Genomic DNA, 17524 nt, shown 5'->3' with positions numbered 1-17524 from the left:
TGACAACCCCCTCCCCCAGTGTGTTAAGGAGGACGCGAAGTCTGCCCCATACGTTTACTTTGTCTGACCTGTCCTGTCATTGTTTAAAGAGCAGGATTATTGCCACACAAGCTTATCACGATAATTGCTGCTTATGGCCCTAATATTGCATTGCAAAAACTGTTTACTTGCCATCTTTACTCTCGGACAGTCGGGTTCCAAACAACAGGCTATTGTGAGAAGCATGTTATATCGTTCATTTGCATTTTTTTTTTTACCATAAAAGTGCTCTACGCTGGGGCCCACCATGACTCCACTGATGCATTTCTATTGCAAATGTGACGTTGTAAAATAAATAAATAAATAAATATATATATATATATATATATACAGCATATAATGTTGGAAGTTTTCAGAGCTCTCCAACTTCAGTGCGTTTTCATCATCAGCGAGATGACGTGACCGGCGCGAAGGAGGAGCACAATGGCACCCGCGCCTCTTCTGGACGTGTTCGCTCATGCAGGCATGGCACACACTTAACAGTTTGTACGTCTTGTGCTCCCAAGTTTACGATGAAGTTACAGAGAGAACAAAGCTCACTTAGCTTGCTGCAGCGCCCGCATTTGCAGTAGAAGCGTGCTGCTCACACACAAATAAGTAACAACTGGGGCAGTTATTACATGCTCGTCCTGTGTATACCTGTGTATTCATTTCGCGCATATTTCATTGTGTTGGAGCAGTGCGCTTTAAGCGTGAAGCTGCGACAGTTCTTAGTCTGCGCTCAACCTGTGTATGCTTATTTTATGTACTCTTTCTGCTGGAGGTGTGTGCTGCAAGTTACAAGCTGCTTTCGAAAACTTAATTCTTAAGGGATCACAGCGTCTGGATGTGTTGGATGTCGCAAAGAAGCTATGGGTTATCTCAATCCAGTCTAACCTCTGACAACAGCGATCTGATGTGTACCGCACCAAAGCTTGTAGTATGACTCTCTGCTCCTATCTTAGCCTGTATGAAAATTAATACAGGGAATAGCCCCTTGAAAAACCTTTTAACTGCGGAGCTATTCCAAGTCAAACCTGTGCTGTCTGCATGTCTGTATGGTATCACATGGGGGCAGGCTCCTCTTCTCTCCACCAGGGGCATTGCTGATGATGATATTCTAAATGATAGTGATGGTGGGTAAAATAATAAAGATGATGCGTGTGATAGTGTGCCTCAGTGGCTTAGTGATTGATTGATTGATTTTTTAACGTCCCAAAACCACCATATGATTATGAGATACGCCGTAGTGGAGGGCTCCAAAAATGTTGACCACCTGGGGTTCTTTAACATGCACCCAAATCTGAGTACACAGGCCTACAACATTTGGGCCTCCATCGGAAATGCAGCCGCTGCAGCCGGGATTCGATCCCGCGACCTGCAGGTCAGCAGCCGAGTACCTTAGCCACTACACCACCGCGGCGAGGCTCGGTGGCTTAGTGGTTAATGCCTCGCTTTCAATGGTGCGCATGATTTCGGTATCAAATCACACTGACTCGTGTGCTTACAGCTTTGCTGTTTGACTGTTTTCAATATGTGAAACTGGCTGAATTCAAAATCTTTCTTTTGCCTTCAACAAAACATATTTCCTTCTGTTGGAAATAACAAAACTTCTGTGCAGGTGGAAGCTCCACGCAAAGCTTTGACCTGCAGCTTGCCAACTGGAGGATGGAGAGTATTGTTCGCGAATCGGACAGCAGCTCCAATGATGAGTTCTTCGATGCCGAAGGCACGTGTCTCTAATGCTCAATTGCCTCTGGAATGTTTGAGGTGATTTTAGGGTGGTCGATACTCTAACGTTTTTCCTCGCAACCCTCATCTTTGCAGACATCTGTGGTGCCGAGGACTATGGCTTTAGTCCAATGACAAAGTGGAGCTCCCTAGAAATGGTCTCTTCAGAAAACGAGAAAGGTGGAATTTTTGGTAGTGCATCGACACCTGATGGTGAGTGTAGCAACAACTTGTAGGCTTGGGCGAGTCAGTGCATGATGCGAATAACTTGAAGCATTGTGAAAAATTCACGACATAAAAGAAACACGTGCAACAAAACTAGTGCTGTGTGGCTTTGAAGTGAGGGCACTTTTAAAGACGATTTTTAACGGTCGACCCCATCCGCAGCGCCCACCAATGTTGCTCAAGATTCAGCGTTCATACTTGTGCAGTTGTCAAGTAAAAAGCAATTATTGCGCATGTCTGGGGCACCATAACAACACCTATATATTCTGCATGTGCGTCTTTTACTAGAAAAGGCATACATAAGTAATTTTAAGGACCTAGCACTTATCACACTGCGCTGACCGTGCAACACTTGCACGAAAAGGAAAGTGTTTCCAACGCTTTGCTAAGACGAGACTGTGGTGGCACCTACCCGTCGCCTCGCGTTCTACACCTTATCATCCCTGAGACGAGTGCGCACACCCGTCACAGAGCCACGCGCTTCATTTTACTAGAAAACTGCCACATGGTGCTCATGTCTCACGTGTGACGTGACTTGATGCACTTGTTCGCCTCTGCTGCATGCTCGAGGCATTAACGCAGCACCTCCAGAATACCACTCACCGATTTTCTTGTGCAGAACATCAAATAAATGTTTTGTTCAGTCTCTCCACATGCAAGACTATAGTCTTTCAACGACATTTGCAGATTAACATGCAGATACGGGCCAATTTTTTTCATGACTCTCCACATTAAGAAAAAAAGTGTGTTGAGGTTTCACGGGTGCTCTTACACATGGGTATCTTTCTTATTACTTTGCTAAATTAATTTTTTTATTCACAGTCGCACATCTGGTTAAAGGAGCATTATAGTGAGGTGTTGTTTACACGCATTTTTTGCCACCCTCCTTCCCCCTTCCCCTGTTTTTTTTTTTTTCTAAGAATACATTGTACACAGTGATTAACTAAGCAAACAGGCTTGCAACAAAAATGTATAAAGCAATGAAACACAGAAAAGTATGGCCAAGAAAACATGTGTATTTTTTCAAAAGTAACGCTACACTTAAACCTCATTATAACAAAGTTGCATCTTACACCAAAATAAGTTTGTTAAGTCCAAAAATTTGTTATAAAGGTTTATTTATAACACTGTATCTTTTGCAAGACTATTCTTAATTTGCTTTGTTATAAGCGATATTTTGTTATATTCATTTTTGTTACATCGAGTTTTGAGTATGAACTCGATGTAACAGCTTTGTAAGCTGATGTAACAGCTTTGTAACAGTTTTGTATGAACAAACTAGGCCTTTAATGACATGGCATGTGATTGTGCATGCACGCATTAGCATTTCTGAGCAGCTGTTCGTAAATTTTTAAGACGCACCAGGATGAGTGAAGTAAACAGCAGTCGTCAAGCTAAAGTTGTCCATTTTTAACAGTGAAGCTGTTTTCATTCGACCCTTTGCCATCCATTGGCGTAACGAGGCCATCTCAGTCGTGGTGGAACGCTACTGTGGTGTTCCAGCATGGCTGTAAATGAGCATATTGTCACCTCATAGCTTAACATAGAGTGTCAAATAAATATAAATGACACAAGACACTGACAAAATACCTAAAAAGAGAAAGAAAAAAAAGGATGAAAAGGCGATAACCTGGTGAAGTGAAGCACCTGCTTCACTGTTTCGACGACTTTTACGATGTGAACTGGCTGCTTTTTTTTTTTCTGCAACAAACAGAGGACAGCATATTCAGTGCCTCCCACATCCGGCGAACGCATGCTGTGAGCTTTGGCCGGTCGGCATCCACCACAGGTGCCTCGACCTCCCTGTCGGACTCTCCAACTGCATCACCAGGTCACCAGGGGGGAGGAACGTCTGCGACACCCTGCCCGACCTCTGTCCTCGTGCTGGTCCTCCACGCTGGCAATGTGCTGGACTCTGGTGCCGAGGGCCCCACCCCAAAGACCGCTGACCTGGCCACCTTCCGGGCCGCCATGGATTCGGCCATTCGGCAGCACTACCCGACCATGCTGGGCCGTGTCGCCTTGCGCCTCGTGAGCTGTCCGGCCCCTTGTGCCGAGGCCTTGGCAGTTCTTTCCAAGTGAGTGTGTTTCTAAAGGCTCACTCACATCTGCGACTGGTCGTATCACCTAGTGAGTCCCAAAGCAACTGGCTGCAAACGGTCACAAATGACCACTTCGGTTGCAAAGTGACTGCTTTAACACAGTCGCTCGCTGCTAAATTGTTCAACGGCAGTCACTAAGGTCTGAATCAGTCAAATGCACAGGAACATGGCATGAGCGTATCCTACAGGGCAATGGCAATGTGAGCGATATGCATGCAATTGAATTCTTTGTGACAACGGGTTCAAGTCACACGCAGGTGTAAACATCGTTCACATTGAGTTGCTTTTTGGTCGCCAGTCGCAAATGGTCATGCGACTGTGCTAGTCCATACTAGTGGCATCTTCTAGTGCCACCAGTGCTCGTGCCATCTTCTAAAGTCTGCACTTATGAGCTGTCATCAAAATAAATCTGAATTGAACTTATCCGATACAGGGTTGCAAGGACAGCCAGGCAGTAAGAACTGCAGTTGGCAGCTTTGTAGCGGGTAAATTAAAGAAAAACAAACCTAGCGCATTTCAATATACATTGTTACAGGGATTACAAACACACGGAAGAAAGAAATGAGTGTATTACCAATATTTACAAGTAGGTGAGAACAACCAGGGCTACCAGCCGTTCGAGCGCTCAGTCCGCTTCTTCCTCTTCGATTCGTCTACGACGGTGGGTCCATGCCCACTGCCTCGTAACAATATGTACTAGTTTGTATAAGCAGTTATGGTTGAAACAATAAACAATATTACAAGCATTAGAAAGAAGATTTATGAAACAAAGGGAACTTCTTACACGAATATTTAAAATCATAAAAGTACTATATGGCATGGATCCTTTGAAGGCAGAACTGATACATTTGGGTTGTACTCTCTGTGCATCTCATTTGATAGAACAAGATGGTATAGGGCACATCTTGTTAAACACCTTGGAAGTCTTTATTAGACAGAACAATGCATGAATATGTGGGCTTGAAGTATAAAAAAGTAGAAGTAACTTTTCATTGTACCATACTAAAACATTGGATCTCTTACATGGCTGCACATGATTGGGCTTGCATGAGTTTTGGCCATAAGATCTGCTCATTGTGCATGGTTCTTAAGCACACTGAATGAGTCTGTGTTTCTTTTATTTCTATGTCTATGGTATTGGCAGTACACTGCTTCCCGTAACGTTTGCAAACACATCCATTACACCTGTACTTTCTCTCTCCTCTTTCACAGTCTTAGTCCCTACAGCTTTCAAGCATCACCGTCGGCAGTCGACGGCGGTGCTTTCCGCCATCAGGACTCGATACCTCTCGGTGCCCTACCGCTCTTCGCAGTCTCCTCTCCCGATTACCCAGACCTTGTTTCGCGGACAGTTTGTGCGGCCAACCAAGCCTACCACGACTTCCTCAAGTCTGAGCAAGGGCAGGGATTCGCAGGACAGGTGTGTCTCTTTCGCTCATAATGATTACGTGAAATTTTAGTTCTTTGTGTTGTGCCCTTAACTTAATGTTAATAGTATACAATTGTTGCAGCCGTCCAACTCAACTGCTATGCTTTCTTGCTTTAACAATAAAAGCCTTTACAGTCGGGAGTTGTGGTAAAAGACTCGGGAGCAAGCATATACAGTAGACTCTCATTAAATAGAACCTTAAAGAACCAGCTAAATATGTTCTTAGGAGTTCTGTTTACTGAGCGTTGAATGTTCAGGGACGTAACCAATCATATCGGAGGCAGTTGTTCCATTTCAGCAGCAGTTCCGTTTAACAGATTTTCTTAACTGAGAGTCTAGCCACCATGGTAGCTCAGGGGTAGAGCATCGAACGCGATAATAGAATAACTGAGAATCTACTGTATGCCTTAATGTACCCACTGAAGACCAAAGTGAGGCAAGCAAGGATGGACACAAAGGAAGAGGCTTGTAGACAATTTTGGCAATGTTCTCTTCTCATGGTTTAGCTCTCTTCTCATATCGGTGTTTGCATGTCTTACCTTTTGCCACGATAAATTCGTGCCACCTTTCTCAACTTCCGTTTACTCTAAATATCAAATTTGACATCTTAATGCATCTCAACACAGCTTGGTTTTTAGGTACTCAGAGCCTCTCTCATAGGAACCAACTGTTTAAATGTATGAAAACCACAGCATTAGTGTTTATTCTTCCTTTCTTCATGCACTGTTTTTTGTCAATGTTCAGAGTTGTCATACACATTTTTCGTTTTTCTTTTAGGAGCTTGCTCGGCAAGCTTCTTATGCTCGCGTCTTGTCCGGCAGAAGCTGGCGTGTATGTACACCAGTGTTGTCAGTGTACACTTCTACGGTCGCTGCTCCGGTCGCCTCTATGGTCGCCTCTCCGGTGATTCCCACAATGCTCACTAGATGGCGCGCTGCCACCGAAAGCGTCGGTTTTCGATGACCCACAGGCTCGCCTCCTTGTGACTGAGTCCACTTCGTTCTAGTCGCTTTGTAGGCACGACATCACGTGTTAAGTTTCTACAATGAGTGTTACGAGGGGTACCGATATCTTCCCAAGCCCCCTCACCCGCCTGCTCTCAACGCCGTTGAAGAATGCCTGGTAGCTCCACATCTGCCATTTATGAACGGTTGGCATTTGACTCAGGGCGGCGGCCAGTATGGTATAAAGGGGCAGGTGGTTAATGTGCTGATCAACGTGGCCAATGCTGCTGTGCTGGCTGTGGAATGTGCTTGGCAACACTGCCTTCAATGTACACATCATGCGCCGGCTCTTCAACAAGCCTTCCTACCGAGATGGTCTCACCCGTGCACCTCCGAGCAAGCTCCTCTAACATCATTCACATTGTGGATATGGCGGTGATTTTTTTTTTCTTTAACATATTCTGAGTGTCCCGTGTGCTGTATTTACAAAGTTTTTTTTAATAGACAATGTTCATTTTATGCCTTTGTTTCACACCACGCAGCTTGCATTCATGAACTCATTGGAGACATTAGTGTTGAAAGAGACGACCATCTGTACAACTGTGTTAGAAGTTTTCTGCACAGGGCTTTGGTCAAGCTAAGTCGGAGAAAAGGATGTCACCTGAAGTCAGTATTAGAGATGCAGAAAGAAAGTTCACATTATACTTTGAATAAGTTCTTCAGAATCCTGCAAGGTTGCAGAAATCTTATGAAAGAGACCACCGACAATCACTCATCTTTAGCACAAAGCCACAAATAAACATCTGTGTAGATTTTCCAAAAAGGAAAGCTTCTAGTTGAAAAAGAATTCATCCTGGTCTGGGGATAGAACCTGGGACGGTCGCTGCCCCAATAGACCTAACCAGGTTTTTCTTCAACTAGAAGCTTCAAACAAGTGGTTATCAATTAACGCTTTCATAGAGTTCATGTTGCAGTGACCATGACACTATTCTATGAGGTTTCTGCATATACAGACTTCTACAATGCTGCAGTGCAGGGATGGAAAACGATTTGTTGATGATTTCAACAGCTATATTTTCTCATCCAATTCCAACATACCGGATTTGCTTCCAAAACATAGTATCCAATGTTTGACTGTTTTCTTGGTGTCTTGACTTCGTGCAGGTTGCACTCATTGGCGACAGCGTTGGCTCTATATTGGGATTCGACGCGCTTTGTCGGGCCGCTCAGTTGGGCAGCCGTTACGGCAGCGAGAACAGCATCAATGAGGAAACCCCAGGTGGGGCCCCGCGCCCCAATCCGCTCATCTCCATCAGCGACGGCAGTGGCAACGAAGACGCAGAGGATTCAGGTGGTGCCGCGGCGACGGCAGCTAGCGGTGGCAGTCCCTCTGTTGCTCAGGGGACCCCTTCACGCAACTACCGCAAGTCTGCGTCTCATCCACCCGATGCCGCTGCGGCAGCCGCTACTGCATCTGAAGTGACGGGCATGGGCGAGGGAGCAGCATCGTAAGCCTTTCTTTTTGTTTCAAAGAGTTGAAGCTTGGTCTACCTTGGGCTGGTATCAAGGTTTAGCTGGTACTTAGGTGGGTCTTGCTTGGTCCAGCTGCTATATATCGTACATACATCGGCCAAGTGCTTGAAAGTCTACGTTAAACCTTATACGGTATTTCTTTATGAGCTTAGGCAGCAAAGTGTATAAATATCCTACAAAAAAGAAGAAAGCAGCGCATTATGAAATTCTATAAGATTGATTTAAAGCAAAGGTGTTGTTACTATCAGTTTGTGACTGTGATGGTGTGTGGCGCTCATTGTGTATCTTGGTGCAGTACAAAGTGTCGTGTGTAAAGGTCTGAAAATATCTTTTTACTTGGATGCATTTCAGGTTCCACAGGCTCCTGAGTGCTCCTCCTCCTCGTCGCTCCAGTTCATGCTCCAGTGAACAGGGAGGCCACGGGCGGTTTGACTTCGAGGTGTCCGACTTTTTCATGTTCGGCTCCCCCATGGCATTGGTGCTGGCCTATCGCAAAATGCTCTCGTTCGATGACAAGAATGGTAAGCGGCAATCACTGCTCTAGACAACATTGAGAATTTGGGCTTGTTGGTGTATATGTGGGCAACCTGTTCAGGCGGTGAGGAACTTTGCATCAAATCAGCACAGCGGAGGCCAGATGGTAAATTAGGGAAGTAGGTGTGTGAAAGAGGAGACTTTGACGACATAGGATGAAGATTTTGCGAATAGATGCAAAATGAAATAAATATCATGTTTAGTTTCTACACGCATTTCACAAGGTTGCAATTCACAAACGTAGGTTACAAGTGAAACTTACTTCAGGTAAAAAATGCCATGCCGACCTTCAAGTAGGAAGTGACAATGCAAGGGGGAGAGTTCTGACATCGTGTTGAGGGCGGCATAATACTGCATGCGGCCCGTGGAGCCGTAGGCTGCTTACTCCTGGTGTAAATTATTGATCAAACAGCGCATCTTAACAGCTAGAACACAAAACGGGAGCTTCATGCTCAGTTCTGTCATGAGTTTTTATTCTGAAAGCCCGTTCTGCATGAAAATTAGAGTTATTTCTTCACCCTTATACCTGGCAATGAGATGAAACGAAAAACTGTAACCATGCCCCCATCGTAACATCAAGGTACAAAGCAAATGTTCAGTGCTTTGGGTTTGAATAGCGAACAATTGTTTGTCAGTATGAAAAACTCCCTATTTTCTTTGTATTTATTGTGTATGCATTAACGTCAAGCTTTGTATTCACATAGTGAGAGCTCTATGCACATTTTCTTAGGCTATGTGACAATTTCTTATTAACCTCTGTTAACCTCTGTTAAATTCTGTCACCTCTTCACATCTGGTGACTTTTTGTGGAATACTTAATGTAAGCTCCTAAGTGTGGCTGAGACACTGAACCAAAATAAATCTTAATTAGTATATGTGTCAATCATAAGGCCAATACTCGGAATGTCATCAGACCTTCGGAAGTAGTGCTCTACAGAAATAGCTCCTGACACATTGGGCACTGCATGAGAGCTGTACGAGTCGATGTATCCAGCTGTGCGAATCGGAAGTCCAACCTCTGCAAGATGAACTGTCCTGGGATGTTCCATGTGATGGAAAATGTGCTCCTGTAGCCACATACAGGCAAGATAACTGAAAGTGAGGAGGCAATGAGATATTCTTTGCATTTGTTAGGCTCGTAAATGACTTAGTTTGCTAGCAAAGTTCACAAGTTGTACGTTATTGTTGCTATCTATATGAATATGTTTGTTACCTGCCACATTGGTCAAGGAGTTATGGTGCTCAGTTGCTGAGCTTCAGGCCACGAGATCGAATCCTGGCCATGGCAGCCACATTTTCAATAAAGGCAAGATCGCTTGAGATCCGTGTGCTTAGATTAAAGTGCATGTAAAAGAACTCCAGGTGACCAAAATTTCTGGAACACTTCGCTACTGCATCTTTCGTAATTTATGGTGGTTATAGGCTGTTCAACTCTAACATTTACAGTAGACTCTCATTAAATGGAACCTGAAGGAACCAGAAAACTATGTTACATTTACCAGAAGTTCCATTTACTGACAGATGACCAGGGGCGTAGCATGCAAGAACGAAACCAATCTCGTAAGATGCACTTGTTACATTTAAGCAGCAGTTTTTTTTGTCGGGAGCCTACTGTATTATTATTATTATGAACATGTTCGTTGAAATTCCTGTTAGGTGAATAAATATCCCATCAAGTTCAATACGCACGCCTCTCTGTTTGCTCAAAACGAAATGCTAGCAATAAGAGGTTGAATTGACCTTGTTCATGACGTCACACTGTTGCACTAAGTAAAACACACGATGCCTCTTGGAGAAATCAAATAGAAACAGTTTCTTACATTTCTTTTTTTTTACTTCCAGCTCCCTTGCCACGACCTCAATGTTCTCAGGTGTACAACTTGTTTCACCCCACGGACCCCCTGGCGGCACGCCTCGAACCGTTGCTGAGCGCTCGATTTTCTCAGCTGCCTCCTGTAAATGTACCCCGATATCAAAAGTACCCACTCGGCGATGGTCAACCCGTCCACTTACGTGAGTCTTTCACCTCATTCGTCTCTAGTTTGAGAACCCCACGATAACACTGCATGTACTAATATCTAAGGTATTGTTGAACTTGTAGAAAGCACTCAAACCAAAATAGTGAATTGTGCACAGAGTTTCAGCTTTTCGTGTACTATAGCTTTAACTGCATTCATAAGTGCTTGTGCAATCTGTCACATGTGTGAAAAACGAAAAGACCCACAAATCACTCAAGACAAGCCAGGACGCAGTAATTTTACTCTGTTCAATACATCAGGTGCAAGGCTATGGAAGCAAGCAAGACTTCTTGCAGTAGATGTGTTCGCCCTAAGAAATAGTTCGGTGATTTTAGTACTCATATTGTGACTTTTTTTCTACCGTTTTTAAACTGAGCAATAAATTTAAATGCTTTGTAACTTAGAAATAAACAAACCCCATTATTTATACAGTTGTCAATAGGTTGTTCTGGATTGCTTAGCATTTTGTTTTCGTATTATGGCCTTTGCAATTTGTTTTTCTAGCCCACAGCCAGAGCCAATTGCAGAGGCCATGTTTACAACAACGAAATGCAAGTGCGAGGCGCCCGAACTTGCAAATTTTGCTGACCGAACTTCTTGCAGAGCTTCCACAGCGTTGTGCTTGATGTATGAAGCATAGCATAGTGTTGACATATATCTAAGACTCTCCACTAAGAAATACCTGGGCATGCCTGGAGCTTGCAGTGAAGTTTCAAAACTGGCATGATTGAGCTGTTGGTTTGAACAAGTGAGTAACAATACTACCAAATTTTGGGAAAACTGTAACACAAACTAGGTAATTGTAGTGTGAACTGTGAAAGTGCAAAACTTCACTTGCTATATTAACAGCACTGCCACTGAGTAGCATGCAAGAGATGCAGTGTTTGAATGGGTGAAGAGTGTTTCATTTGATTATTTTTGTACACTTTAGTTGTGTGCATTGTAGATATGCGTTGGTGACTGTGTAGTAAGCTGCCATGCCATGCTGTAGTGTGCTACATATTCTTACCTTGCAGTTCACCTTAACTGCTTTGTTGCTCTGCATAACGCTCATGTGTGGTGGTTACTATACCAAAACCAACAGACTCTTAAAGCAAGAGGGAAGAAAACTTGCTAATAGAAATACTAGTTAGCCTGCTAGTCTGGTCACAGAAATAATCAAGTGGTTTAAATGTCTTTCTCACCACCCTTCCATTTCACGTGTTCGACCCAGAATAGAAGGATTGTCTGTAACAAATCATCATAAAAATAAGAAGTGGAAGCATATCGGTGCATGGTAATTACGGCAGTATGACAGATGGCAATTGTTGCACTAACTTGTGAAGCTTAATCTAAGCTAGTATTTCTATGGAATCACTGTGAGTGATATGAAATTAAGTGGTAGTAATCGTGACATTTTTAGAATGTAGTAATAATCTAGTATTTCATAGGCTGCCATTTCCAGTGACACAACATACTGCAAGTGCAGCTTGCAGAAAATAAAAATAAAAAGGGCACTATGATTATAGTTTCGTAAAAGCAAAGCATTTGATGGCAGTTCAAGATAACATTGTATAAGTTGAAGGAGGAATGCACGAAATGAATGCATGAATATTGAAGAAGTAAATGAGTGCCAGAGTAATTCTACAGGAGCTTCATTTGAATGCAGTGTTAATTATATGTAAGTAGCGCTTCAGAATTCAAACTTTTTCTCTTATTTCCTTGGCCTGAGTGTCTGTTGGCTTGGTGTCTTATAAAAATGCTGTCTTACATTAAATGTCTGTCTCACACTTCTTGGGGATACAGGTACTGTCGTGGAATTCAAGAGCGTTAGAAGTAGAAAGCTCGAATTAGGGAACACAATCTGCCCGAAGTATATATGAGAACACAAATGAAGCTCATAACGGAAAGGTCCTCCAAAAAAAAAATAGGGCCTCTATGCGGCGTAGCCTTTTGGATATGTCATTTCTGAAGCTCTGTATGGCGAGGTGTGAGCAGACGGCCCTCATTTTGCCAGAGTTGCGGCTGCCTATAAACTATGGTGCATCTGGTGCCAGTCGAGCAAAATCTCAGGACAGTGGCCGTATTCCCAAAAGTGATTGGCCGAGAGTATAGAGTTCTTTGCCCGGAGGAAAATGGGGCATCACATGGGGATTGCGAAAGTTTCTTAACGGCCACTGTGTAGTTCACGACACAGAGGTGACTTGGTGGAAGCCAATTTGGTATGAAAGGCCGTTTTATAAATATGCCCATCATTCATACCACTGTGCGGAGTCTACGAAGACTCGTCGACAACGACACTTTCATCGAGGTGCACATTAACGTTTGGTCACCAAGCCCACGTACAAGACCACATCCTCCGCTTTGCAACATGCGCCGTCTCGTCTGGCCTGCTGCATACGCTTGTTATCTCATGCTTTACGAGTAGGCTCCACTTCAGTACAGCATACGTGAAAGGCAGCTAACAAAGACAAAGCTGACATTAATTTCCTAAAAGTGTTTTCTCTTCTAAACATGAATGTGTTACCGCAAAGACGATTTTTCAGGCACAATATATGCTGTCTTACATGAAAATGTGTAGGCTCTGGACCCCCCTTTTTTTAAAAATAATTTTATTAGCTGTTTGCTAATGCCCTGAGGTACAAATGTGTACTGGCTGAGCGTGGATGACTACTGCTATCTCAGGGAGCCTGAGGAAGTAACTTCCGTATCGCGTTGATGCCACACAAAACATCAAATCCTAGCCATGTGAAGATTCTCCATAAAGAGAGAGCAGAAAGGTGAGGCCTCCATTTCAAGGAAAGGGTGCCCACAACACTCAGCTTTATGTCAGGGTACTTCCTTCTCCGTTAAAAAAACTAGTGGGCACTATGTGATGCTGAGAGTAAAACCCAGTTCTGTCCACGTAGGAGCAGACGCTCTGACTACTCGGGCCGCTGCTGAAGGTCTGCCAGTTTTGCCTCTGTGTGATCGTAAAAAACACGATGGTCGAGAGACTATCACCTTTGATTCTTCCTAACCTGTTCCCTCACGCAAAAAACTTGAAGCAGCGCGATGAACGAAGACAAAGAAGTCACACAATGTGTGTTTTCCTGTACTGTTCTCGTTTTTTCACATGCTTCAAGTTATTCTCAAAATGGACACACTTGCCCTTCCCTACAAGTTGCTGCTTTTCTCACCTTGCGGTGTGCTACATGTGCCATGCTTTTTGTCTGTGTTGTCGGGGCGCCCGCAGTGGAATACCTGCAGAGCCATGCTCACATCTTTGTGGAAGGGCTGCCCCCGTCGTCCTCTGGCTATGCCTGCATGGGGCGGCGAACCAGCGAAGCCAGCATCTCGAGCACCGTGTCGGGCGTCTCAGAGGCTCTGCCCCTCAGCACTGTCACTTCATGTGAGCACCTCTGCAGGAGAAAAAAAACTTTGTTGGGGATGACCAGTTTTTGAGCATGTTTTTGATCGTGTTTTCTGTCCTCTGTTTTTTTTTTTTTTTTTTTTTTGCCTTTTCTACTTTTGGGGACAGAGATGCTGCCTGTGGTAAATTTGGTGCCCTGCTTTTTTTCTTTTTTTACTTAACGGCAGTGACAAACAAATGAGCTTTTAAGCTTTTGGGTTATTTCCTCAGCCTTGACTACATAAATTTTCTAAGCATGGAGCATGCTGTGATATTTTCATCTTGCATCTTGCAGAGTTGTTCAATCATACGAGTTGTGAAACCACCCATAGCCTCCATGTATCGAAATCCGGACACGCCATTGGCTTAGACGTCGAGAGCGTGCAGGTTATCGCGCCACCTGTTGATCAGCACACTGACTATTGAATGCATTATTTGCGTTTTGCGTTGTGGCTCTCAGATTGTGCGTTGGTATCCTAATTTCTAGGGTGCCTCGATGTGCTGCCATCTTTTGTACTGTTTTCTCCGCCATTGTAGTGCCTGCAGCGTCTTCGCCCAGCTGTAGGGCTCACATGCCACTTTTTTCAGCCAGGTATGCCTGGATGTCGCGTTTCTCAGTGCAACAACCAACCACGTTAAGCTAGTAAGCCGCAGCCGCGAAACCGGTATACAGCGGGAGCGATAATGGCAGCCGCCGTAGCAGACGATGCAGATGTCTTCACTCTGAGCGGAGAAGCGAGCATCGAGGCACTCTACTAATTCCTAAGGAATCAGCATACTGCCACGCCATCTGGACCCTTAGTCATTACGTATATATTTTATGCTCCTTCAGTACCTAAGGGAGCATGAAATATACGTAATTAACCCAACTGAAGGGTGAAACAGGGGCCTTTCATTGCTACCAAAAACATCAATAATCGTTACGCATCGCTTCATTTTAGACAGTTCATCAATATGTGGCAAAGGCACGCTTAAAGAAAAGTGAGGGTATCGCAGATCATAGGAATTCCTTCGCAGACCCCCTGGGGTTCGCGGACCCCCATTTGAGAACCACTGACTTAAAATAACAGGAATGCAGCTGTATTGAAAAATAAGGAGCTGTGGAACTACAATAGGTATGATGTTGTGAGAGGGATTTGGAAAGGTGTCATGGTCCCGGGTTTGACGTTCGGCAATGTGGTCTTGTGCATGAAATCAGAGGTTCAAGCAAGATTGTAAATTAAACAACGTGGCATAGGTAGACTTGCTTTAAGAGCACACGGGAATACCCCAAATCAGGGAGTACAAGGTGATATGGGATGGTCATCATTTGAGGGCAGGGAAGCTAGCAGCAAGATAAAATTTGAGAAGCGATTGAGAGAAATGGGGGAGGAGCATTGGGCTAGGAAGGTTTTCAGCTACTTGTACGTGAGGAATGTCGATACAAAATGGAGGAAGCGAACCAGAAAATTGATGGGTAAATATTTAGAAAACAGCAGGGGGCCAAACCAAAAGGAAACATTGGTTAGGAAGAAGGTGAAGGAAACAGAGAGGGACATGTGGAAGAGTGGAATGCTTACAAAATCATCACTGGAGACCTACCGAACTTTCAAGCAGGAAATTGCAAAAGAAAAGATCTACGATAATTATTGGGGTAGTTCTCTGCTGTTTGAGGCCAGAACAAGATTATTGCGGACCAAGATGTACCGAGCCAATTACAAAGGCACAGACACATAGTGTAGTGCGTGTGGAGAAGAAAAGGAAACAGCTGAACATTTGGTAATGTTTTGTAAAGGGCTCCGCCCTATAGTCCAAGATAATGGCGCAGAAATTTTTAAAGCATTGTGGTTCAGGGGCAGTGAAGGCGAAAGAGACTTCAAACGGGTAGAAATAACCAGGAGGAGGCTAAGGGATTGGTGGCTGCAATCAAAGCACGAGTGAAATTTAATCCTTCAACACATAGTGATAGTGCTTAACTGAATGGCTAGGTGGCGTGAGCTGCCGCCCGATCTAAAGGGCACAGCCGGATACATCCATCCATCCATCCATCCTGCAAAATAGGCAAATTGCATGTCAGGGGTTTTAGAATGCAGTTTCGCAACTGCTATGATTGAATAACTCTGGCATCATGCACTCTTTTGTGAGGTGCTGATATTTTTAATGACACTGTGCTGTTAAAACTTTACGCATTCCAATGGCAAATCAACAATCTAAGTTGTAAACTTAGTATGTTGCTTCTAATGCAGCACAGCTTCTCGATTTGCGAGCAAGATGACTTTTTTTTTTTCTTTGCTCAACTTCTTTATATCTTTGTCATCCTATTTTCTGCCTTAATTTTTTTGCTTACTCATCACTCCGTGTTGAGTCCTGCGGGCTTCCTTTTTGTGTCGCACACACTCATTTGCATGCCACTTCACATGCGTGTTTCCGTAGCATGTTTTAGTTTTCGTGCACCTTTTCTGTATTTTTTCATTGCCTTCCTTCTTTCTTTTAGGTTGCGCCTTGTTTTCTGCAGCGTTGCATGTACTGTTTCATTCACTTTGGTCTGCACGTGCATACTCATATGTTGAGTGCCTAGCCGTAAGCCCTTTCATGAATGTTCTTCTATGCCTCCTTGACTGCTTGTTTTATTGCAGTGGTTGCTGTTATGTACTCTGTTCTGGCATCGTGTGATGTGTGGATTTTCGACATAACGAATGTAAGAATGGTAATACGTCAATTCTTTTTACACGAGCATTTTAGCGCCAAGTTCTCACTTGGGACGTGGCTGCCACATCTGAGAATTTGGCTCTCTGAACAAGAACAGGGCAGCAGCGATGTTTGCTGCAAGTCGTGGTGTATTACGCAAAATATAGCACTTATGGATGTCTATGTGCAGCTTATTTGAGAGGCGAGAGGCCAAATTTTTTGCTGACACTTAGATAACTCTGTCAGTGTGTTGTCCAAGTGTGGCTTAGGCATGCCTGTCACAGGCATTTGCATGCTTCAGTGTCTCTCCTAACTTAGAGCTCCAGCTTCTTTAGAAGCTTGGTTATATGTAATAGATGTATCATTTTTAGAGTAAGTTCTTTTCTTCAACATTTATGCTTGTGTTACATAAAATTTGGTAAAATTGTTTAAGAGAGACGTACTTAAGGGGAGATGCTACTGGAAGACACTTTTTCTTTAATATTCACCTTTGAGCAATGAAACTTGAGCCGTTTATGGAACTTTTTATGCTGATTTCAAATATATAATTAGTTTTCTTGCAAGTTTCACACTTTTAGCTCTGCAACATGACAAAGTGAAAGCCCTAACCCTTTTGCCCCCCTCTTTTCATCCCTAAAATTCTGTAATTTTTTACCATTCATAGTTAATAATGCTTCAAATAAAGTGTAGACTGCAAATAACTAATTAGGAAACACGTACAAAATATGTAATATGCGTGAAAAATAATAGACGTAAAAAGTCTATATTTCACCTACCCTAGTAAAGGTATACATACAAGATTTTATTATACAATAAAATATAAAATTTAAACTAGATAATTGCATTTGTCATACTTTGGAAAAAAAATTGGGCAAAATTTCATGCAGATCCGAGCACTAGAAGTGCTCCAAAAAAGAGGGGCACATTGGAAAAAATGGCAAAATTTTGGTTTT

The 17524-nt window shown here is 43.5% G+C and overlaps 1 protein-coding gene across 2 annotated transcripts in view; it reads left to right on the top strand.

The window, feature by feature from the left end:
* rdgB (retinal degeneration B) overlaps window positions 1–17524 on the top strand; it is a 63626-nt gene that overhangs the window by 32661 nt on the left and 13441 nt on the right. The window contains exons 7-14 of one of the 2 annotated variants that reach the window (XM_075889051.1): window positions 1640–1747; window positions 1846–1962; window positions 3689–4052; window positions 5289–5496; window positions 7614–7957; window positions 8334–8503; window positions 10359–10529; window positions 13749–13904. In XM_075889051.1, coding sequence (XP_075745166.1) covers window positions 1640–1747; window positions 1846–1962; window positions 3689–4052; window positions 5289–5496; window positions 7614–7957; window positions 8334–8503; window positions 10359–10529; window positions 13749–13904 — 1638 coding nt within the window. The remainder of the gene's footprint in view (window positions 1–1639; window positions 1748–1845; window positions 1963–3688; window positions 4053–5288; window positions 5497–7613; window positions 7958–8333; window positions 8504–10358; window positions 10530–13748; window positions 13905–17524) is intronic. The other variant, XM_075889052.1, reaches the window with a different exon arrangement.

Source organism: Rhipicephalus microplus, chromosome 3, assembly GCF_043290135.1.
Source record: "Rhipicephalus microplus isolate Deutch F79 chromosome 3, USDA_Rmic, whole genome shotgun sequence".
Lineage (NCBI taxonomy): Eukaryota > Metazoa > Arthropoda > Arachnida > Ixodida > Ixodidae > Rhipicephalus > Rhipicephalus microplus.
The sequence above is the reverse complement of the archived record's forward strand: the minus strand, read 5'-3'. Positions and strand labels throughout refer to the sequence as shown.